This window comes from Dermacentor andersoni, chromosome 10 (genome assembly GCF_023375885.2).
Source record: "Dermacentor andersoni chromosome 10, qqDerAnde1_hic_scaffold, whole genome shotgun sequence".
Classification (NCBI taxonomy): Eukaryota; Metazoa; Arthropoda; class Arachnida; order Ixodida; family Ixodidae; genus Dermacentor; species Dermacentor andersoni.
Genome location: NC_092823.1, coordinates 28,474,285 through 28,499,063, shown reverse-complemented (window position 1 = coordinate 28,499,063; position 24,779 = coordinate 28,474,285). Strand labels below are relative to the sequence as shown.

At 44.7% G+C, this 24,779-nt stretch overlaps 1 protein-coding gene and 1 pseudogene across 1 annotated transcript in view; one reads left to right on the top strand and one right to left on the bottom strand.

Moving 5' to 3' along the window:
- Positions 1 to 23,712, top strand: part of LOC126519199 (uncharacterized) — a 28,632-nt gene extending 4,920 nt beyond the window's left edge. The window contains exons 3-4 of the mRNA XM_050168816.2: positions 17,935 to 18,523; positions 23,372 to 23,712. Coding sequence (XP_050024773.2) covers positions 17,935 to 18,523; positions 23,372 to 23,564 — 782 coding nt within the window. The 3' untranslated portion in view covers positions 23,565 to 23,712. The remainder of the gene's footprint in view (positions 1 to 17,934; positions 18,524 to 23,371) is intronic.
- Positions 15,903 to 16,570, bottom strand: LOC126519265 (CD63 antigen-like; annotated as a pseudogene).
- Positions 23,713 to 24,779: the final 1,067 nt, after the last annotated feature.

Below are 24,779 nucleotides of genomic sequence, written 5' to 3'. Positions count from 1 at the left end.
CGTATTGTTAGCGACTTAATTGTAGATGCGTAGATTTTGCTGCCGATGAGGTGGACAGAGAAAGTTACCTTAAGCAGCGGAGTTCCTTCACCGGCAGCAGGAACAGTTGTAATTTGCTGCGCTAGAATTAAGCTTTCTGATTTTTCTTTAGGGGCCGCCTATGCTGTTTTTATTGCGATGGAGCTAGGAGCGGCGGAAGATACTACTGGCGTTATAGCTCCCTATCTAATCCTTTATTTACTTGCAACGTGATGTTGACGCACTGCTAGTCTCTTACCGTTGATAGGCTCACATCTGGCGCACTTGGCAGATGACACGTTAGTGCCTACCCTCGCGTGTGGCGCCGGAGAGGCGCATGCAGTGTTTCAAGATGAGTAAAATTAGGCGTATGCCTAGCGAGGTAAACACGCTAGGCTTCGTGCGTGTGCCTTTCAGCCTGTCTAACAACGATGACGTCAAACCTTTGCTTACTACGTCCAAGTCCCACCTATAGAGCTGAAATACCAGGTGGCAGCGTGACAAGCACGGTAATCCATCGACAGGCATAACTCCACATCTGAATTTTCAGAAATTCATTGACTATGTCACCCGTGTTTTTTAGCCGCTCTGATTATATAAATAATGAATCCTTCGTCAGGGGCGGAACGACTTGATCTAGATGAACTGCACAATGCGGTTAATATCTCTCAATATTAATAATCAGCAGGTCCCATCTCACGATGACTGTCGAAAGTAATGCGTTTAGCATTGAATCAATATTGCGACACAACTTATCGCCACCGTTGAAACAAGTTATGTGTGACAAAGTGTACTGCAGCAGGACTCCTTTATTGCACTTCCTCAAGAAAAACCCGCCGTGGTTGCTCAGTGGCAATGGTGTTGGGCTGCTGAGCACGAGGTCGCCGGATCGAATCCCGCAAACAGCGGCCGCATTCCGATGAGGCCGAAATGCGAAAACACCCTTGCACTTAGATTTAGGTGCACGTTAAAGAACCCCAGGTGGTTGAAATTTCCGGAGTCCTCCACTACGGCGTGCCTCATAATCAGAAAGTGGTTTTGGCACGTAAAACCCCATAATTTAATTTAATTTTCTCAAGAAAACTATGCGCCATCTAGCGGAGCCGCCGTAAAGCCTGTGCGTGGCCTCCGAGATGCATGGCAATCCGGTTCGTGCGGACCCTGAGAAACGCGCAATGCGCCAACCAGGATCTTCTCTCGCGCTTCTTGTGAAGACTAATTGGCATTCCCTTTGAAACAGGCTGGTGACAAATTGTCACCTAGCCTGCTTGATTTAATCCGCTATAGTAACTCTGTTTTTCCATCTAGAATTATAGTATGCATCTTCTTGATCTATTCTTTTTTCCTGGAAACCTGTCTATCAACCTTGTACCACTACTTACGCTTGTAGGGGATCCGGTCGTATCGATCTCTTACATGCTTTTACAGCGAATATGTATATAGCTACCCTCCGGGCCGTGGTCGGTGTCCGTCCATGTACGCGACGTGTCAACACGAAAAAAATTTCGTCTCCAGTTTGTCGCGAATGCTCTGTGGCTCTGAATCTAATGTGGGTATCTTAGAAAAATTATGCTGAAATCGGCGTGTACGACGATTCTATCATTACGTCGAGTTTGATTTACTTATCTTCATTAGTTAGTTCACGGTGAAATTGTAAACGCCACAGAATTCCCTTCTGCAGTCAGTACATGGCCGTTTGCGAAGGGAGGAGTATGGTTAAAGTAAACAGTTCTAACTCTTGCTTTATCAAAACTATCCCGAAACAAATTATATGACAATTTGTCGCTAAGATAACCATAACGTTACGCCGAGTTTCATCTACTTTTCATGATTACGTAGTTCATAGTGAAATTGTAAATATATTAAAAGTCCCGTCTTCCACACTGCGGCACTGGCACACGTCACTATTCCATAACCGAATAAATCGCTGTACAATGAAAAGATGTGTTCGTTTTCTGTATCCTTTTATAGTATTAATAATAATAATAATAATAATAATAATAATAATAATAATAATAATAATAATAATAATAATAATAATAATCTTTACGGCCATAACAGATGTACAGTGTTATCACCAAACTTGTTCAAGCCAACAAGGGCTTGTGGGACATGGGCCTGCAGATTTCGCAAGGCACTTCATTAAAATAGGCGAACATTCAGATATCAACGAGAATTGACGCTTTTACGTAAAATGCGTGCGACATTACATTTGGCTGCGTACATTTATTACAACAGTTCATAGATTTCAAACTTACCCATAACAAAACCTAAAACGAACAGACACGCAAAATGCAAGATTCATATGTTTGAAACATTTGCCACATAAATGTTACACGAGGTAAGAAGACAAAGCTAATATTAATATGAAACAGGTATACCCTACCGGGCATGGTATATATTTTTCAACACAATTTTTGACGTCGCTCAGAAAATATCCTCTGGTAGATTTCTAAATAGGCTGGGAACGTAGACACATTGTCCTGCCTTACCGTATCTCGTTGAGGAACGAGGCAGAGTGAAACGCAGAGTGGAACGGAGCAGTCGCGCATGTTTATGGTTCACTTTGAAATCTGGTGTGCGATCTTGTACGCGTTCCAAAATAGTACGGAGGCGGTTCGTTCTTTACGTCACGAAATAGGCGGTATGTTCCGTTCTGTTCGTCCGATAGCAGACGACACGGAATGATTGACAGCAGATATCACGTCACAATTGACGTCGTGGCGCTCGGCACGGTTCAAATTGACGAATCGTATTTGGCTCGGTGGAACGAACCGCCTCCGTTCTATTTTGGAACGCGTACAAGATCGCACCCCTGAGTTCCAAAGATGACGTAACACAGCCGTTTGAACGAACTACAAGCGGAACGAAGGAAAACCTGCGGTCCCAAATTTATTTCCAGAAGGAAGTAGAGGCGCGTTATGCGCGACGCTTTGGAGCATGCTTTTTTTTCTTCTAAAAGCGCGTCAACCCGCCGCTCTCGACGCGAAGAAGAGAACACGAAAATTGTGATGCCATCTTCCACACGCAAGAGCATCACAATGGTTTTATTTTTTTTATTGAAAAACGAACTATACTTTTACAGTGCTCAAGTACCCAGGCAGCACTTCGGCGTTTACTACATAGATGCGCTAATTATGTTTCCCAGGACAGGTGCGAGTAAAAAATTACACCCATGTACTTTATTGACTGCACGTACTCAGCTGGAGTAGAGCAACATGGCGAACTAATCTAACTGTGCAAGTGCATATGTTCAATCTATCGTTGTCATCTTCGAAGGATTTCCGAAACAAATCGACTTTGTTTTTGAATTATTGATTAGAAGAAATTTTTTAGAAAACCAATCAATAACGGTGTGGGCACCTTTTTGTAGCCTATTGATTGCCGATTTAGAGCGCAAATACTTTTCTAGTAGAACAGTGTCGTCGCCATATTAAAAAAAAATGTGCATTTTTTAAAATGTGGACGCAAGGTCATTCATGAAAATGTTAAAAAGTAACGGGGAAATAATACACCCTTGATGGACTATAGCGTTGATAGGCAAAATAGAGCTAGAGTGCCTAACACTACGGTTTGCGATCTATTCGACATATAACGTTTAGGCATGTCGTAAAATGGTCCCCGAAAGCCCTATAAATTTAATTGGTACAACAGAATATCGTGATTAACGGTCTCAAAGGCTTTACTGATATCCAGGAATAAAGCATTGTTAAACAAATTCTGGTCGAACGCGGAACAAATTTCATCGAGAAATGGTTCTAAAATTAGTATATTACCTTTACCAGCGACAAAACAAAACTGGTGAAAGGACAAAATCGAGAACTTGTAATTGAAGGGAAGCTTTATTGCAAGAGAAACTTTAACACTTGGGACAGTACAGGCAAAATAGATATAGGCCTATAGTTTTCAATCACATCCTTTTTTCCTCCGTTGTGAAGCGGCTTGACTTAAAGCAGTTTTAGCCCTTCGGGCTTGGAAGCATCGTCGAAAAAACCGTTGAGCATAAAAAAAAAAGGAGTGCCTGACAGCGCCTCAAAATTTCTTTGGAGCATGCGCGCTGAAAGGCAATCCTGACCTGGTGGTTTGTTCAGTCCGAAGCTGAAAATGATCCTACGTAGATCATGTTCCGAAAGTTTCGGCCGGAAGGCCGAGGCAGATGCAGATTGTTGGGGCATGCAGTCCAACGCATGCCCGTAAGCTGCTTTATCAGATGAACGAGCAAATTGATGGTTAAATTTATCAGCGGTTGTTGCGCGGTTGTTAACGAAAGGAATGAGTAGCCGAACTTAAGTTTGCTTTACCTCGAAGGTGATTTATTAAAGACCAGGTCATTGCCGGATTTCTCAGGGATATAATAAATTGTTGTGAAAAATACTGCCGCTTTGCTAATCTAACAAGGGCAACCATCTTGCCTCTAGCTGCTGTGTACTCTGCAGGAAGCCTTACATTTTGGGGGGAGCGTCTCTCACATTTCCATAACACATCCCTTTCCGATATAGCGCAAATTACGTTAGCATTTATCCAGTTATGATTTTTTCGGCGTTTCCTTGTTACATGTTCTTTTGCAAGTTTTCACATATTTGTACTTCTTCATAAAAGCGGTTGTAGACATCTGTAGCCTTTGAGTTCGTTAACGCAGACCAATCGAACGCACTCTAAATAGGTCATACAGCTTACGCTGGTCTATTAAACAAATTTTAACATCGTTGTCAGGTGAATCATCTGCGCAAGCACGAGCTGCCATTGGGATTGACGACGCAAAGTGGCAAGCCGGAAAATAATGATCTGCCAAACGTTGAGTTATGACACTTGAATCGAAATAACAATTGGAAGTACGAACCGAAATGTCATCTATGCATGAACTGACTACATGCGCATTTACCAACTCTTCTCTGGTTGAAATGTTTGTAGTATTTTGAATCGCGTGGGAAGCCAAAAGTGATAAGTAGTCCGATAACACACCCTCTGTGTGACCAAGAGCGTTTATGTTAAAGTCTCCAACTAGGCATATTTCATCCAGCGGGCTGAATCGTTGACGAAGGCTTCCAATTCGATTAAAAAGCGGCTGACAATATTTGATGGAGGACGATAAAATGCGAATACGAATAGCAGGAACCGCCCCTGAGCCACGTTGACATTCCGCAAAAGGGAATAATACATCAATGTGGGACATGTCATACACGTTTTTATCAAAAATAGCAAACCATCTTCCTCGCCGACGTGATCGTGTCACAAAGTATGATTGATAGCCGTGCAGAACAACCGTATACAGACTGGGACATTAATTTCTATAATTACAAAGGTATCCTAAAAAAGTGGTGTTGAAGTTACAATCATGTTAAATTCGTCCCAATATTTCTTAAGGCTTCTAATGATAAGATAAAATACTCATGAAGCTACATTTTGACTTGGGACTGAAGCTCTCACAGAACGACTTGAATATCCCGAAGCTCCTCTCAGGTGCTTGCTATTATATTAGATAATCTTTTCAAAGTATGCTAGCGTGTCGATCTGAATGAGAGCCGAGGATTTATCTTTCTTTGTGAAATTTGCTCCTGCTTTGACGCAGGCGAACTTGTATCCCCTTTCTTTAGCTACTGCTCTTGCTCGTAAGAGCAATTCTCGGTTTTACTTGGTTAGATTTTCATTGAAAGATAACTGTTGCAGCTTAACAGGGGGATAGAGCTCCCGCGACTTGCCGCCAGTCTCGAACCATCTTTCCTTAGCGGTAACGGAGGTGAAACGCACCAGGACTGTGGGAATGGAGTCGCGTTTTCCTTGTAAGCAATGCACAGCTACCCCCTCTGATTGGATGAAATCCGCCAATCCCAGTTTTTCTGCGAACTGCCCCAACGTCTGCTTCAAGTGTTCGTGTTCTTCTTGCGCAAGGCCATGAATTTCCAAGTTAGCGTTCCGGCTGCATTGCTCACTGTCATTTTTGCCTTCGTGCAGACACTGAAGCTGCTCCGCCTGTATTGCCACTGTAGATGATAGAACGGCTATCTCAGATTCGTATTTTGCATATTGAGTCTTGGATTTGCTTAGCTGGGTAATAACCAAGTCGTATTTATTCGACATAAATGTCACCGCTTGCTCTAGGTTGTCCACGGACTGAGGTAATTTCCAGAATTCTTCTTTGAGTCAGGAACGATAAGCAGAGAAGAATGTCTTTTATGTCCTTCAACTCAGCCAGTCAGTGACCCATTCGGCATCACGTTTTTCGCGACATGAGTAGCATCAGGCTTAAGTATAACCAGCATGGCTCTTTGTAGTTGTACAGGTTTTGCAAAGCAAGCTTGTCTTTTAGACAGCCCCATTTTGGTGAACGTATTTTGGGCAATACGAGAGCAAGATCGGCCTAAGTGATAGGAATGGCGACACCTCGGACACTTCATTAACTTTCCGCCAGTGGGCAGCTGTTTGAGACACACAACGGAATTTTCATCATCGCCAGACATTGTGAATTTGCTATTTAGCAACAAAACTGCACTCAGTAACAAGACTGCAGTCGGCGGCGACACAGCTAACGAAATAAATAATATTGCAACACTCTACCTGCTAAAAAACAAGGTGTCAGCGCTGGGCGAAAGTATCGCCACCAACTGCAAGGAATTGTGGGTGCCCATTGAAATTATATAGGTGCTGCTCTGCCGGAGTTTCCAGGTGAGCAGACGATTGCCGCCGAATTCAACAACTAGCGAGCGAGTCCTGGTGCAGAAAAATGATGGACCGGTCCGGCGACGCTTTGCAAGAATCCTGGAATGCAAGAGCAGCAGCGGGGGCACAGGCTTAAAGAAACGACCAACCAATAGCAGTGCAGCCCCAACATGTTCCTACGGCGCATCTGTAATCTGTTAAAAAAAAATAAGGCGTCACTGCTGGCCGAAGGTATCGCGGCCATAACAACAACAACAACAACATACATAGATGAGTGAACTGAGGTAAAACGCGCCACAGCTTCGCTCCTCGTTCTTCAAAGTGGAAGGGCTGATGATGCTTTTTATATAATAATGCTGTAAACGTCTGTTCCTTAATTCGGCTGCTGTCAGGTTGATGTTTCCATTCATGTTAAATGCAACCGCTTCTGAAGCGTGTGCGTTACCTACGGGTATCACTGGGTGCCACAAGGATGTGCTGATTTGTCGCCTGAGTTTTTCTGCAGTCTACACACGCCTTATCTCGCTGCCAATATTTGTTCCGGTATGCTTTTATTTTTGGCCAACCAGTTCGAATCTCAGATTATGAGGCTCTGCCCTTTGTGTTAAACTGAATATATTGTGTTCTAAGTATATTGTTCCCTTTTTTTTGCGAATCTGCACAGTGTGTTTGTTTCCATTCTTTTCATCGAATTCCCTGTCTCTGTTTCTCTCACTTCCTTTTTGACGGCCACTGCTTGTCTATATACGCTTGCATTGCTCTCAATTTGGTTTCCAACTTTCTAGGTCACTTCCTCCCTTCCGTGTCCGCACTTTTCCTGTTCAGAAAGTTCCTTATTTCAAAGGAGGCCCAACGCATTTCAGACTGCACTGCCTCATTTATGGTTTTAACACAGGCTCGCGAAGGACAACTGGCCTACCCATCCTCGGCTCACTGCCAACCGCGGGAACTTATCCGATTTTAAGCACAGAATGACATTTGCAAACGTTAGACGTTAGCGCTGGCACCATTATGCTCATTTCCAGCTTCCACGAACCACCTCATAGTTATTGTGGCGCCAAAGTGCTCTAGCTTTATTATTGTTGCATGCCGCTCTCCTTATTATTTTCATGTTATTTTCGTGGTTGCTCGATTAAGTATTTCCTTCGTTTATATATAAGTTGACCTATTTATAATACTCGACTAATGAATTTAATTGATTTGACGTTTAATTGACTGCGCGTAATTACTTGTCTTTTCATTAGAGATGATAATTCCTGATCGGTCTGCGCTAAAAGTAAGCCTAGATTCGTTGCTGCGTTGCCGCATATATTCGGAAGTGTGCGTAAATTTCTTGCATTGTCCGCTAGTAGCACTATGTCGTCCGTATACACCAGTCCGGTGATTTTCTCTTGCAGCATCTGCCCATTGCGGATGTAGGAGAAATCAAACCCTCATTTACTGTTTCCTACTCATCTTTCCGTCTTTAACAAAAAGCGCGAACAGCAATGGAAGGCGAGACATTCTTGCTTCAATCCTTGGCGAATTTCCGCCATTTCATTGCATTTGCGGCCCATAGACAATTCGCAATGAGTTATCTATATCTGGTTACCCCAGAACCTCCACGCAATTGACCGCTCTGCCGTCGTGCTCCAGAATATCCCTCACCGATTCTCTGACTACGGTTTTTAAGGCATCTTTATTATTTAGAAATGCTATTCTTCAAGGCGTGTTCTAGGCTACTGAAATCTCTATGCACTGAGTTAGTACAAACATACCGTCCTCTAATCCTGGCCGGATCCTATTTTGCAGCTTCCCCAGTACACAGTTGTCTCCACTCACATAAATCGTTCTAATTTTACGGCTTGAATTGTCGTTCTATATATCCCCGACGTTGCTGTAACTGGCATGTACGAGCTCGTCTTGTGACCCCTGCCTTTGTAGATGCGGTTCATGGCGCTTTCGCGATATCCGACCGGAATATTTTTTCCTTATAATAACTTGCTCTATGACATTAGTTAGAAGGGCATTGCTCATCCGACTGAAGTTTTTGGTTAGCTGTATTGGGATTTCGTCGTGTCCTGCGGCCGTATTCTTAAAGACATTTTCTTCTGCTTTTTCAAGTAAAACTTTTTGTCCTAATTTTCGGTCTCTCAGGCATTGAGCTGCTGCCTGTACACGTTGCGTCATCTGGTGGCGCTGTCGAGAAGTCAGCACCTGGCCTCCGAAACGAGAGGCGTGGGGCGCCGCGGGTACCGAGCACTGAAAATTATTCCCTCGCTTTCCGCAAATTCAGTGGCGCCTACTGAGTGACCCAAGTTCGCGGGATGTTCATTGAAGAGTGTCAAATAGCCAGCGAATTCATGGCGCAGCTCGCTAAAGCGTTGCTGAAATTTGGAAATTCGCGGGCGTTAGCGGGAATCGGTTGGCACAGGACACATGAAATTGGAGATCGCAGGGAGAGACCTTTGTCTTGCAGTGGACATGAAACAGGCTGATGATGATGACGATAATGATGATGATGAGGTTCGTTCCTGCGACATCATGGGAATTTATCACTTTTTGTTCAGCGTAGTATTTGATACCCAACATATGGACCAGCTTAAGATTTGCGTTGCCGGCCGCACGCGCATAAGCTCCATTTTCGACGGGTGTATGTGGTCCTTCGTTATCGTTGGGCAAACGTTTATGCCATCCGCGTTCTTGCAGTCTTCCTTGAACACAGCCGTGTACAGAGACCATTTCACCCATTACCCCTTCACCTTGAGAAGCCATGGCTTAAGCAGTCTGTTCCCGACGTACTTTAACAGATGCGGTACATCGGAAAAGGCAAACACCTTGCGCTCCTCATTTACGAGGTGCTCGAAACCAATTCTTCGTCCCATAGAGCTTTCCGATGACACCCAGGTGCGTCCACATATTTATATTAGTTGCTGCTCCGTCGCAGGCAATCCCGTCAACTTCTGCACGAGCATTTTCGAGCATAAAAATCTCTTGAAGAACCAACTGGCTTGGTACTGTCACTCTATGCTCCCTTTGATGCAAATACCCCAATCCGTTGCGCATAACTGCCCCCGAAGGGGCAAAACATGACTATAGTATTATTTGGAAGCTCGGAACGTTGTTTTTCTCTCACTGTAGTCCACGATACACGTGTACGTTAGCGTTGTGGAGTTGTCATTCTTCCGCGCTCTCACCAAGATTTCGTGAAACAGGAACATGCCATGTCTCTCGAACTCAATTATCGAACCCAGTTTTTCTTTTAACGCGTGAAAAAAAAAGTCGGCATCAAAACTACATTGCATTCCAACCATGGCGTGATACTTTCTGATTGTTTTCCCACTGGGTAGAGGCAGGATGTTCTGTAGCCTGATAACGTCCGAATGTGTAGAAGGCACAGCAACAACCAGTCTTGATGGTAACGAATCACTCGTTCCGACACAATTTTTGCAGCTTTTACACGGTACTTCAGGGGCACACAGTGCGCCTCTGGAAAGCAGGCCTTTTGCATAAATTTGCCCAAGCTGTTCTTGTTCACTTCCTTCAGCTGGTATTTGTATTTCACATGGTCAACTTCCAGTGCTTCTTGCCAAAAGTCGTTTCCTAGGGCGATATCAGGCGGAATACCATCTTCGCCAGGCTTTTTTTTTTTTTTTGACCGAGCCAAGGGATGTCGTACGCGTGTCTGCGGCCTGCGCTCTTACTTTGAAATTTTGTGGACCCGTAGCCTGCTGGACGACGTCTTGCACGCACTGCACTGATTTCCGAGGTAATCAAGGAGAATGGGACACCTTCTATGCCACCAAAGTTCGGTCGCGTTGGCGGAGCCGCGTTCTACTTTGATCCCGAAATATTTTTTCTGTGTTGGACCGCCGCGACATACAGGGTTCCTGTGGAAAACCGCGAGCATTTGCGTAACCTAAATAACATGCTAGGTACCTTTACGAACTTCCCTGCCGTGCTGCTGGCTTCACGCTCTAGGACGCACTCCGTCACAGTTATACACACTTTGGACACTGTGAACTCACGTATTTTATTTACAAAAACCGGTGGTGTCGGTGATATCTTCCTCACCTCGGCAAAGGGGATGGTGACTGCTTCTTCTACGACGTCTTGTCAGCTCCAAGCAGTGCTGGGCATGAAATTTGTTGTTCCCTTACTAACTAATCCAACAAGGAGATTTTAGGTGAACTAAACTTCGAAATCTACATTCACGTATGCACGTCAATGTCACCAGAACTACCGACGCAGAGCTTGTTATGGCTTTGAGCAACGCGAATTGCGGTGCTTGTTTCCTCACAGTTCGATGAATTGGCACTACTACTAGCAGTACTGACCGCGGACTCGTGGCAAGCGTAGGACGCGAAAGGACACACCGTCTCATTTTTCTCACCGTCGCAACCCGCATGCATGTTCGTATCTTCAGCAACCGAAATCTGTCTTGGTATGCTTCGCGAACTTCGCGACAGGTCCAGTTGGCTTTGTCTTTTTGCGAACACAAGACAAGTAGTAGCTGGGACAGTGCGAAAAAAATTAACGGCACATCGTCTGGCAACAGGACGGGCTGTTTAAGGTTCTGTAGAAGGATTTCGCGATCAAGTTCATCATAATACCGTCGACTCTCTGTGTCGCTCTCCGAGAAGTGGTTCTCGCAAGCATACTCACGAGACGTCAGTTCTCGATCCTTCCACGTAATTGCACGAGCCCACAGTTTCAATCGCACCATGTCACTCGGAACTTTGAAGGTAATTACCTTTTCCCTGCAGGGCGTGTAGCCACTGCTGCAGTTTGGCACGACACATTTCCGCCCCATTCTAAGAAAAAGCACGCATGGAAAGCGCTCGCCTTTGTCGCAACGTGGAAAGCGTGCTCGAAGTCTCAGAACCAGCGTCGCCTGCACAATGTGGAAGCCCGCGAGACCTCTAACAAAGACGGAAAGCCTGCAGATCGCGAAGAAACACGACAGCTTGCATGCCCAAATGAGGAGCTTTTCATCGCGGGGTCACCTACGCATGCGCTCACGCCACATGCGAGCGAGTGGACTGTGGTGTCGTCGGCTGACGTCCTCTGCTCACGAATTACTGCTATACTTGCGCACAACTTTCTGTGGCTGTAAAGTGAAATTTACAAATGCAAAGCGCGCACAAGTGAGAGCGCTTCTGAACAGAGTAGCGATTTTTCATCCACGTTAGTTTCAGCTGGAGAAGAGAAAACAATAATACCTTATTAGCAACGGTCAGATAAAGTAAAACACGCCATACAATGTAAAAGTTTACTTATTTGGCGGCTTTTCTCTTCTGCGTCTCGGCAAACGCTAACCGTCACACTTGGAAGCTGCGTCAATTCGCCGTCTGTTCCGAGCAGCCGAAAGCACTCTCGAACACTGACGGACTACTTGGCGCGATAAAACTTGTGCAGAAGCTCCGCGCCCTTAGCTCTCCCTTCATCGCCACAGAAAGTTACCCGTGCGGTTTTTTTTTATATAGTAGCTTGTTTAAAGCGCAGTACGGCATGTAACAAAGACAGTATACATTAATAGCTACTGCTAACATGCCCTCCCCCCCCCCATTTCCGTTTATCGACGGTACCGAACGAAGTCTGGGAAAAATTACAATATATGAGACGATATCGCGATATTTGTTCGTAGCGTCCATAGAACATGTAAATCATGTTAACGCGCCCGAGACGTCCGCTGTCGTGCTGCGGTGAAAACTGCATTCTCTCCTCGCCCGACCGTAACTTAAACGCACCATTCTCGCGCGCTGTGGCGGCCTTGCCCGATCCCTCCCCTCAAATACTTCTGTATGGGTCGGGGCATCTCCCTCAACCTGCCGCAATCCCTTTGTACATACAATTGCGCACATGATTAATTCCAAACCCGGGAGTTGTGTGCCTGTCTTGCATTGCCCCCCCAGCGGCCTTGTCGAGATGATACAAATTAGATACCGCTTGCGCGTAGGCCTGCGCTCGTAGGCAGTTCAAACATCTCGATCTGTTCCTTTACCCGTGAATCGGATTGTCGTCCGCAGCTTCTGTCCCTGAACACTCAGCTATGGAATGATGGCGGCCGTAGCATAGTAGATTTAGGGTGCCTAAATGTGTTCCCTCGCTCCCCGCATCTTAGTGGGGAACAGGAGTGGATTGACACAATCTAAGCTGTGTATGTAGTTCATCCATAGGATTTGGTACAATTACTAGAGGAAATATTGGCGCTGCGATCGTTCAGCCACCCTACGAATGATAAGTAGAACATGTATTTGTCTTACCTTTGTGTTTTGGGTTTGAGGCGTTCTTGTGATTTGGTCTATTAAGCTTTTTTAGGGCCTGAATTGGCGTAAATCTCAAAGAAATTTATACTATGTCCAATTTGGGAGGTAACAGGACTCTGGACGCACGCACAATCGCGGCTAATTCCAGTCGTTACGCTTCTCCATGCCTTCGTGGCTTAATCACATTAAAATTCATTTAGAGGTTTGATAGCCTTGACAGCGACTCGGGAGTATCGCCAGCGGCCTTCAAGATTTTAATGAAACAGATGCACAGTTTCGTGGAAATATATTCGCGCAGGTTGTGCGTCGGGATCACAGTAGTATCCTGCCATTCGAGAGCGCCAAATACTGCGGAGGCCTATGAACATTATTAAATCAAGTTGAAACCCATCCTCGTTAGTACTAGGTAGATACCGTATTCCATGAGGGCCAAGTGGACATTGTTTCTTTATGGTTCTTTGCAGTATGTCACAAAAAATACCCCTCTCCAACAATGAAGGAAAACAGAATCTATCGTTTCTAGTTGTTTGAAAATAAGGCAATGAGATCCCCATGGAACAAATGAGCCCTTTTCCTGCAAAATTAGTTTTACTGGCAACGTTCCAGTGTGTGAATGAAAAAAAAGGTATTAACCCCTGGCGCAACTTGCATTTTCGTTACTCTCTTTAACACATCCCATCCAAGGCCTCCACTGTACAAGGCTCTGTACATGGGCTCCGGCAGAACAACGTCACACAAATCCTTGTCCAGCCCCCCGCCAGGCTGATCATGTCAACATCGCTTGCTCAGTGTATTCCGCAATTTATATTTTGTGTATTGCTCTTCTTCGTCAAAGACAGGCAGTACAGCAAAAAAAAAAAAAAAAAAGCCTCCGTGGCTTAATGGTTGCCATATTGGGCTTCTGAGCTAGATGTCCCATGTTCGAATCCTGCAGTCAGACAATATGAATAATGTTTCTTTAAATTTCTATACCGCGATGCTTAATGAGAAATTATATTTCGTAAAGTCACAAAACAGTTCAAATCCAGAAGGACGAAGTTTAGCCAAATCCATCTACCACCCATCATACCCATCTTGGATGGACTGCCCTGCTTGCAAGCTCCCTACGGCACAGCACCGCAGTTGCCACTCGTAATTGTATGAAACTCCGTGTTTCACACGCGCCATAGACATGCCTTCGAGACAAAGGCAAGCTAGCTGTGATGTCAGCGACATCACGCAAGCGAGTGTTCAGCCGCCGAAGCGGCGAACGATGCCCGATCACCGGGCAAACAAAGAGAGCAGAGTTAACTCACTATGAGAGCGACACCACGCCGGTGTGATACAATTGTTCGATACTCACGGGGCTACCAGAGAGCGCTGCAACGTAGTTCGCCACGCAGCTCCCGTGTCTCAATTACCTATACCCGTAACCGTGCGCTGACAGTAAGTGTGCCAGTTATGGAAAATGAAGGTTTTCGTGGCTTTAGATTAAACGTTTCAAGTGTAATACTCTGGGCGGGTGATGTCATATTGCTTTGCATTGATAAAGTGAAAAAGAACCAGTTTGGTATAGTGCAACATTATCGTGAAGCTACAGGAAGCCTTCTAAACTGGGGAAAGTACCTTGAGTTGTGGGACGATGAAAGGCCTTGGCCCCCAGATAGTTTCGCCAGTGTCAAGTGGATGAGAACACGTGAAAAGTATCATGCGATTCCATTTTGTAAAGGTAATATTTAGTTTTGGAAGCAGAAAATGAGAAAGAACACTTGACAGGACGTATACGTGCTAAACAGGCATGCAATTTCATAGTGTTTCGTACAATGTCTGCAAGAGGGACTCTGGCACTAGTGTCTACGAAAGCTGCAGTCAGGGCGGTTATTGTACCAGCATGGTAATAATGGCAAGTGTATAAATTTGCCGAAACATTGTCCTTCCGGCTTTGAAAGGCTTCTTGACTCTAAATTCGTCATTTTGAACTGAGCACTGTGCATTAAATAAATAAACAAACATTATTAAAATTGTCCGACGGCAAGATACAAGCGCAGGACCTCTACGACAGAAGCCTGATATTGAAACCATTACGACGCGGTGGTTTTTTTTATCACAAACATTTATTGGTTTTACTCCACTTGAAAGCGCAAAGATCAGTTATTACACTGCTTTATTAGACACAATTAAATAACCTGTGGTACAGCAGTAATACATAATAATTCAACTACGGCTAGGTACAAGTAACTTGAAAGGCAACTGCACAGAAAAAATGCCAAAGCCACCACGATATTGAAAAAAGAAAATCAAATCATACTGGTAACCACATGAAGAGAACATATTCTCTTACAAAATGTGAAGTAGCTCACTAAAGTAAACATTTTCTGTACAGATTGCATTATATGTCATAAGTACACAGCACTTGACAAACAGCGGTAGATGGAATTGAAATGCTACCTAACTATCCAGCCACCGGTAGGGGTGGAACACAACAATGGAGGGGCACTTGAAATTCCAGGTAGAAAGCATAAATATCCATAGAGAAGCATCACACTCTAACTATCGCAAGAGAAGAAACCAAAAAAAGCTACATTAAGCCTATTAAGGAAATGCTAAGATCAAACCTGCCAATTTAGTGTGGCTGCTAAAGTTTTAGCAATGAACATTGATCGTAGTTAACAGGCACCTATGAAGCTAACCTTTGCCTCTGGTGGTTATATTCAGGCCATATGCCAACAGTGATTTTATGTGTGCTCTGCACAGGTTTTTTTTTTAATATTTCTCCCCTGATCGTAAGGCACTGAATGCATCCAAGCTTATTTTTTTTAGAACTGATAAATTAATCTTCGCTGCACTAGTGGACAACTACGCTTCATTTTGGCACTAGCTTCCCACAGCATATTTTAAAATTTGAAGCGTGCAGATAACCTTAACAAGGAAAGCGCAGAACCTAACGACAGACTGGCAGAATAAGACGTCACCAGAACAGAGCGGTTGGAGAATGTCGTCCTACACCACCTCGTATTTTCTAATAGCTTTGGCCAAGCAACACCGAAAACCAATGCCGACAACCTCAATGAAGCAGATGATGATGGCAGTCACTCAGACATAAATAATCTTCTTATTAAACATCTCCAGAAGCACTTGCATCAATAGTTTCTTTTGTATGCCTTCGACACGTTGCAGTTTTTAGGCTTGTCCGGGCAGCAGGACTGAGGGAGCTTATCTCCGTAGTCCGCAGTGCTGTTAGCACCACAGCAACAAGCTGTTCTGGGTGTCATCCCAGAGATGCTTCATATCAGTGTTGTCGTGGTATTCTTCGGTCGACTTAGTGGCTTCGTTCCTTATGGAATGCTCAATTATTGATCGGCAGGCATATGTGGAAGGTCCCAGTTCACAGATCAAAATAATGGTCAGCAGCACATCTGAACGCCACGATCATATGGTAGTTCTCCCGGGTGGTACCACAGCATCCTAGGAAAGCAAGCACAAAGACGGAGGCCACCAAGGTCACAATGGCCATGGGTGCACGCAGGTAGCCCTCATGGAAAGGCTTCTGTGGATTTAGTGCTGTGCATTGCAGTGGCGGCTATCAAGGGAATGCCACAGGGAACAAATCTGGCATAGAAGGCAAAGAGGAAGTACTTCACAAATGCCATTTTTGACGAATTCATCATAGTCAACAGAAGCAGTTAAGCTATTCCGCCGAAGAAACAAAAACAGGAGAAGAAAGTTGCCGCCCCAAAAGAAGCGTGCTGCAGACCTATGCCACTGACACATGGATCGACAACAGGCATAGAATGCCCTTATATTTTTGCGGGAAAGCCAGCCTGTTGAGACGCTTGGCGCGTTTCAATTTGGCCACCTCGACAGGTTGAACCGCTGCAACTAGTAGCGATTGTGTGCGTTAGCAGGTTATTCTGTACATATAAATGTATAGATCGTCTTGAAATTTAGGAAAATTAAGACAGATAAGACAGCAAGGACACAAGAACGTCTGAATCCAGAAGTACGAAGACCAGACAAATCCATGTACTTGCCATCATTCCCAAGGTGGCAGAACTATCGCCGCGCATGAATTTCATCTACTAAATACTGTAACAAAATTTGTGCAATGTGTCTGTTTTTAACAGGGCGACAATTGGCAATGTTGATTTGGGGGCGTGTGGGTAGTAATATCGTATCGGTACATTACATAAGCTACACTGTTCAGGGCTTATTGTACAAAAACTGCAAAGAGTGCGATTATTGTGCGCGTTTCCAATTGGGGAAGCTGCAGTCACAGGAACTTGTTGAAACGTATTAAGATATGTGGTGTGCTCTCTGCATATCTTTTCGGACGGCAACTAGCGAAAGGTTCTCATTGTGTACCGGCACAAACGACTGTGTTTTTTTTCCTGACATGCTGTGTGCGCCTTGAGGCTGAGCCGATCGATTAGCGAACTATTTGCTAGTATAGATGCCCTGCCCAAAATATTGCTGGCGAGTGCTTTCCTAACAGTACCTTCTTTTGGTTATAAAGAGAAAATTCCAGGTAGAAAGGAGAATGGTTCTGGCTTCAAAATGCGAAGACTTCGGTGTCGGAACAACACTTCTTTCTCGCGGATATTTATTTTACATATTATCACTGATAAGAGAACGCAACATTGCTCGCATTACGGCTACCATACCTTAGTGTCAATCAGCGTGAATGACTGAGTTGATACAGCGAGATATTTCACCGGAAGCGCTATGCCAGAGAAAGATTGGTGCTTGCGTTCACGCATGCCGTGTACGATCTTCGTTTTGATAAACTGAAGAGTCTCAGTGGGTCTACAAAGAAAAAAAATGCTTTTTAGTCAGTTCTGTGAGCAGTTTCGCTGTTAGTGCATTTGGCTTTAATGTTCGTGCTCAATGACAATTGAATTTGAATCAATTTTCAATAAGCGGCTCTTCTGGCTTATAACTTTTGATGTCTTTCTTTGACAGTCGGCATCATATGTAAGGTATTTCTTGACTTAGCAAATACCTGATTTCCAGTAACCGTGTGTTGTCGCCGCAGGAAAGCCTCAGCATTGTAGAGTACATGGAGCCCCTGCAAGTGGAGCCCAGCCTGGACAAAGCACTGCATCTAGTCACAGGACACCGAACGAAGAAAACTTCGCCGCCAGTGGCGGTGAGACGAAACCTACCCAAATCAAGGTGCAGATGAACCTAGCAAAGGACATCACTGGGTTTGCGGCTGGGACTGACAACGCGGGAAGAGCGGCAGTATTGGGAAAAGTGAATTCGAGCGGGCCTGCAGAAGAAGTCCCCGGCTACGAAGGGAACGTTAATGTTGGTGGGGTGACGCTGCCAGGGGCTCTGGCGACCTTTACGACGGCTGGCTTGGCTCCGGCACAGCATGCTGCGGAACCCGATTCACGTGGTACTGTTAGAACAAAAGACGGAGCGAAAGACCAAGAGAGCGGCAAGTTGGCGGACTACGGCGAGAACGGTGCTTCAGCTGGTCGCACCAGTCAGAATACGATGGCCGTATACCTGGCGCTGGCGGTGCTCCTCGCCTCCCTGGTGGCCGCCTTTTGCTTGCTTCTGGTGGTTGAAGCGCCGCCTCCTGGCATCCACGAAAGGCTGGCTTTATCCACTGACGAGTAAGCCTAAAGGCGTCGTTGCACGCGTGATTCGCTTTGCTCTTTTGCTTGGAAGTGAATAACGTCATCTGATCTTAATGATCAATGCACCGTTATCCGCCAATATGATGTGAAAGGCAGTCACAGTTTCATTATCTGGGGAGCTATACAAAGTAGCAACTCCATTGCCAAGTGCTGCATCACTGCGACGATCGTGTTACTGCGTTGACGTCGTCTTTAGTGGCGATTTCTTTGATTATAATGACACCTTCAAAAATACAGTTTCACTCTATAAAGTAGGGGATGTTTGTCTAGGCAAAACAAAGAGAGTGGTGCAGCAGGAGCATGGTATCTAGTAACAGGTATCACGGTTTGACACTATATTATGTATAGGTTTCTATTTCTTAAGTACTTCCTGTACCAGAAATACCAGTAAGAGGAGAAATATCTTTTTCTTTGCGTCATATGACGAAATAACATGCTATTTTATACATATGAGCTTACAGTGGCTGGACTCTATGTGCACAATGTTAAGATGCGGACAAACCTTCGCTGCATCTGCGAGATTTCCCTGCATGGATGAATGCTATGACCATTCCGTTCGAAACGGGATGGTGCGTTGTGCCACCAACCTCATGTACTTAGTTTGCTTAATGTCCTACTAATCTTTTTAACTGGGAACATGATGAATTCGCAGTATAAAGCTTAATAAAATTTTAAATTCTGCTGTAGTACGTGCCAAAACCACAATTGAAAATGAGACACACCGTACTGTGGGACGCTGCAATCATTTGGACACCAGGGATTCTTTAATGAGCACCTTAATGTAAGTACCACGGCTGTTTTCGCGTTTCACGCCCACCGATACACTGCTGCCGTCGCCGGGACCCGATCCCGCTATTTTGTGCTCGGCAACTGAACACCATAGACACTAAGCAACCACGGCGGGTTATCAAACTTAATGAACCACTACTTAGAATACTGTTTTTCTACGCCTCTGTTGTTTGTGGTCTCTACTTTTCTGCCACCAAACACCAATTCCATTTTACTAATCTCTATTGCGGATATGTTTACACCTTCTATCTCCGAACTTAAGGGCCTTAAGGAGGCTAGCTAAATCTAAACCGACAGCCTAAAACATGTTCATTCGTTTCCCTTGCTTTTCCGCCGCAAGCAGAAGCTTATTCATTGGTGTACTTCGCTTTAAAACCATGTGTACTAAGGCGTCATTATATTTTTTCGAAAAGGAAAGCGATTGCCTTTGAGTTATTATCAATTGTTTCTTTGCTGATTTCCTCTTTACGTTTAGGTAGTTACATAGCAGGTTTTCTTTCTATTGCCGTCACCAAGGAGATCTCTGACTGCGCTTAACGTTCTTCGTTGCGATGTTGCTTACTGAACTGGTCACATAATTGCTGGTAATCTTCCTTGTTATTTTCCTCCAATGTGAGTCAATATCTTGCCTGTAAAAATATTTGAGCACAATGGCAGCCCACTTACAATCTTTCATACTTAAGAGCCGTCTTTCGAAATTAATTTAACTCCGACCTTCTTTCCCATCAATACTCGCCCAGCCCATATCACCCTTTGGCGCTTTATTTCGCCGTATTTCCACCAACGTATTTCCAAATGTCAGTCCAGGAACCATTATACCTTTCCACATGCCCCAGAGCACCTCGCACCTATTATATTCACACAGCACACAGTGTTTCACTGTGGCCACTTTCTCTGCCCCTTTATTATTATTGTTTTCCCTGTTTCTATATATATATAATTCTTTAGTTCATTCATTCACCAAGGTATTTGCGTTCTTTCCCGATGCATTTCCTGGCTTTTTATTTACACTGACTGTTCACTGTTTTTCATTAAATTCCATAAAACCTGATTTTCCTACGCTAAATTTCATTCTCAACTTCTCTCCTTTCTGTCCACAGATATAGTGAGACGTTGCATAGCAGTTAGCTTCTTGGCAAGCAGCGCATTGTTGTCCGCATAAATCAAACCTGGAAACTGCTCCTCTACAATTGCACCCGCTTGTTTGTATGAGAAGGTAAAACCGATAATGGTTCCTTCTAGTGCCCTTGCTATCCTTATAATGTTTACCGTAAACAACACCCTTGTCTCGGTCCCTTAGTGACATCAACTTCTTCTCCTTTGTCATCACTTCCCATTCAACTCAAACGATATTTTATAGGTAAATCTGCCTCGAAAGCTCTATACATTTGTTGCCTAAGCTTTCTCCTTCCACAACATCCCACAATATATTGGGCCTACGTAGGCATACGCTCCTGTGATGTAGAAATATACCCCACAGAATGGCCTCCTTTATTCTCTGTATGCTTGAATACATAAGAAAAAGCGGGTTACCATTCTGACGACTATAAGTCCTGAAGATATTCTCAAGTTTCCCCAATATACCAGTATTGTCTACCCATGCCTGGAGTTTGAATTTATTTGCATACATTACTAGTATATTATCGATGTAATTGTCAACAGTATACATGAGTTAATTGCACTTTCCACCCTTGCCTTTACAATAATAAATTCATTTTAATTTGTCGCCAATTTTCTAGTATTCGCGTATCTTATACGCGTTTTTCTACTGCATGCAAGACAACTTTCATACTTTTTGTTCCCAGTTCATTAACCAGCCTAAAGGGAACATCATCTAACCCTGTGACTATCTGCTTAGCGACTTTCTTCTCGGCTTTTTTCCAATCGAAATTTGTCAGTGCCGGCTCCTTTTGCATCTGGTTCGAGTTCATGGTATTCCTTTCTCCTATTCGACCTCGCCAGTGTCTTGAAGCGATTTGGCGGTTATTTTTCGCTAATAATGTATTGCTGCCTCCCCTTCCAGTTTGTTTCCATCTTCTAAGTAAAGGCGTTGTATTGTTTCAGACATTCTGCCTGACTATGTGGTTCCAAAATATGCTAAGTGCGGCCTTCTTTTTTTCTTGTACTTTTGATTACCAACGTTCATTTTCGCCTTTAATCCTTTCTTGAATCAGTATTTGGACCGTAAACTTGTTCTCCCGGTATATAACCCATTTTCTGTCTACTTCAACCTGAGTCAACTGCAACTTTTTTGCTGCCTATTGTCACGCGTCTTACGCAGTCTAATTATATAATCGTCATCATCAGCCCGGGTGCCAATTTGCGGATTGGCTAGATGTAGAGGACGACGCGAACGACGTTGGTGGTTGTTGCCACTTCAGTAAAGCCGTTCGCTGGCAGTAGACTTCTCTCGTCTTTCCTCTCACGACAAATTGATGGAGGTGTGGAGTAGCCTGACATCTAAGGCCATCTGGGCGAGGAGTTGGAGACTCCACTAGCTTTCTGAACCCAAGTAGCCCGAAGAAACCGCCGCCTGCAAGGACTGCCGCCTGAGTTCAATCTGCTGGCAAGCCCAATGAGAAGAATGTCCACCACTACAGCAGGCCAGACACGAGAGTCCTAAGCTGCTCCTTTCTTGTTGATTGTTCATGCGCCACAAACTGCAGGATCGTTCCACAGCGACTGAGTTGAGGACGTTGAAGATTGGTTGGGTGACCTCGAATGAGTCGCCCGCTTCAATGATTTGGATGACACTAAGAAGACCCGCAAATTTACTTTGCACTCGAGGATTAAGTGCGCAACGGTTCGTGAGCCAGGAGTCCTCTCTGACGAGTTGGCAGGAATTTCGGTGGTAGCTTCGCGACACCTACGGTAGCATTCAAAGGAAAGAACTAGCCGTGCAAGCCCACGTGTCACGATAGCAGAGGTCAAACGAGAGCGTTGCTATGGTCGCGATGAAATGCCTCGGTTCTTTCACTGGACCCTCCATGTCCGAGGATAAGTTGCGGCTCTTTATGTGTGGAGTCCAAGAGCAACTCTTTGCCGGCCTTGTGCGTAATCCTCCTGTTACAGTAGCAGAGCTCCTTCCCAAGGCAACATCCATGGAAAGGGTGCTTCGGCAGCGGTCGTCGCAATATGAGCGTCTCACAGCCACTGCCTGCTCCCTCACGACAGGAACCGAGAATGAAAGCCTCGCATACCTCGTACGGCGTGTGGTGAGGAAAAAACTCCAAAAGTTGCAAGCAACAATGCTCCAACCGAATGTGACGGCAATTACAGACGTGGTTGCTGACGAGATCCGGCAAGTAGTACAACCTTTCGCACCCACCTTGGTCGCTTGTGCCGAAGCGGTGTGTGCGCCATCGCCAACTACAGTCGGTATCTGGTACCCGAAGAGACAGACAGCACCGCTGTTTCTGAGTGCTGCAACTCAGAGTACGGCTACATAGAGTGACCCTCGACAGATGAAGGCAAATGCGTGACGCACGGCTGAAAATAGTCCAATATGTTACTACTGTAGTAAAGCTCGTCACTTTTTCCAAGACGGTACGTTCCGGCAATTGGGTCTCCGTGGCTTTCACTCAGATGCGCGTAGCCCTAGCTATGACGACTGCCTTCAAGAAATTGAGGCATACCCGGCAGGACAAAATCACCTTTCGGCTCCACAGTGAGGGCAGTCGCGATCACTGCCTCCTAGGTACTGTGCTCCTTAGCCGCAACAGTACCTCCATTCTGTTGGCCGCAGTGGCTCCAGCCCATCTCGGGGCAACTAAGAACTGGAACCTGCGGGGGTGAAGCCGCCCTCTGTGAAACCCAAATTCCTCCCTCGATGCAACGTTTGGCTTAATAATTATTTTGACTTAATATTAATTCTTAATAATTGAACGCGCCGAAGTGCACGCCTAGCTAAATGTGGCGACGACCGGTAGTAAAATAAATGGCTGACCATGATGACGGTGACGATGACAGAGAAACGTTGCTGGATGATGAGCATACATAATTTTTTTTTATTCTTTCGTTTTCTTTTGTCTCCAGACGCTCTGACATCGTTGAGCGGACGACGCCTACCGTTCCGGAAACAGACGCGCTGTTCCAGTCTGAGCTGGACACAAATGAACGCGGGAACGAGCCTGTGGGCTCTCATTTCACAGGAAGAAAGAGTTCAACACTTTCCACGCGAAAACCTGAGCCCATCAACGACACCAGCCTGAAAGTCGCCAATTTATAGCTAAGTGATGACGAGAGCTAAGTGCCGCGTTGCGCGTTGCTTATAATGGCCATTGGTGCTTCACTTCGAAGGCTCCCTATGACTAGGGAAATAGAGAAAGCCAAGAGCCTATTTGTACGAAACGAGCTCGCAATAAATTTTTATTCGCTCCTTTTCTTGTCGTATCTTTAAAAGAAAAAGGCGCTCCATTTACACCTCTATGTACGTACTATTATATGGTCATGTATAACCCACCTCTTCTGTTAGGAGCGAAGTCCCCTTAAAGCTAAATAGAACTGGAGGTATGCTAAGCGTCAATACGAATTTGAAAACAAATAAATGAAGAAAATAATTAAAATTCAACCCACATTTTGGAATGCAGGCGATGCGAAACTTCACTAGATGGCGTAAGCAATACTATAAAGCTAACGGCTATGAGTACAATTTTGCTCACTTTCATCCTATGCAAAGTGAAATCTAATGTAATGCTTACATTTGTACACACCATAGGTGACGACTCTATTGTCGCGCAGTTTTTATGTTTGTGCATTACATCGCTCAGAAGGTATGCCAAAACGCATATTCCAAATGAAGCGGGTGCACAGTGTCAGACGTGGACGCAGCGACGTCACCACGACGAAGGCGATTTCTGATGCTTGTCAAAGGAAGAATAGTTATGGTAGGTGTGTGCACACAAAAGTACGACACGTATCGAGCAACAGTTAGAAATTATGTACGTGTTGCAACACAGTATTCCGCGTATGGCCTAGCACATTCTAATATACGCTAATTTCAGTAAACCCGAAAGAGGATTATTGTAATTTCGTTCACTTGCATGTCTGACTGTATGCAGTTGATAAGGTGAAGTATCCGAAAACTATTCAGTTTGAGAATATTCAGGAAATATTAGAAACCATTGAATAACGAATGAAATGTTCTACTATTCAAATCGAGGGACGAATAAAATAAGGCAATATTCTATTATTATACGAAACATTGCAATATACACCCATCGCTAACCTTTTCCTTTTCTTGCCTCTTTCGCAAACGTTGCGGGTGCTGGCTTTATTGATTAAACAGAAGCCTACTGCCAAGTATCATAGTAAGCACTAAACCGCTTCCAAACGCCCAAATATTAGTACCTCTATGTAGCGCGAGCCTCCAATATATTGCACCTTGATACTGTCGTTGACGCGGTCTTCAGTTTCTTGTTACGTGCTGCTGACGTTGCGCTAT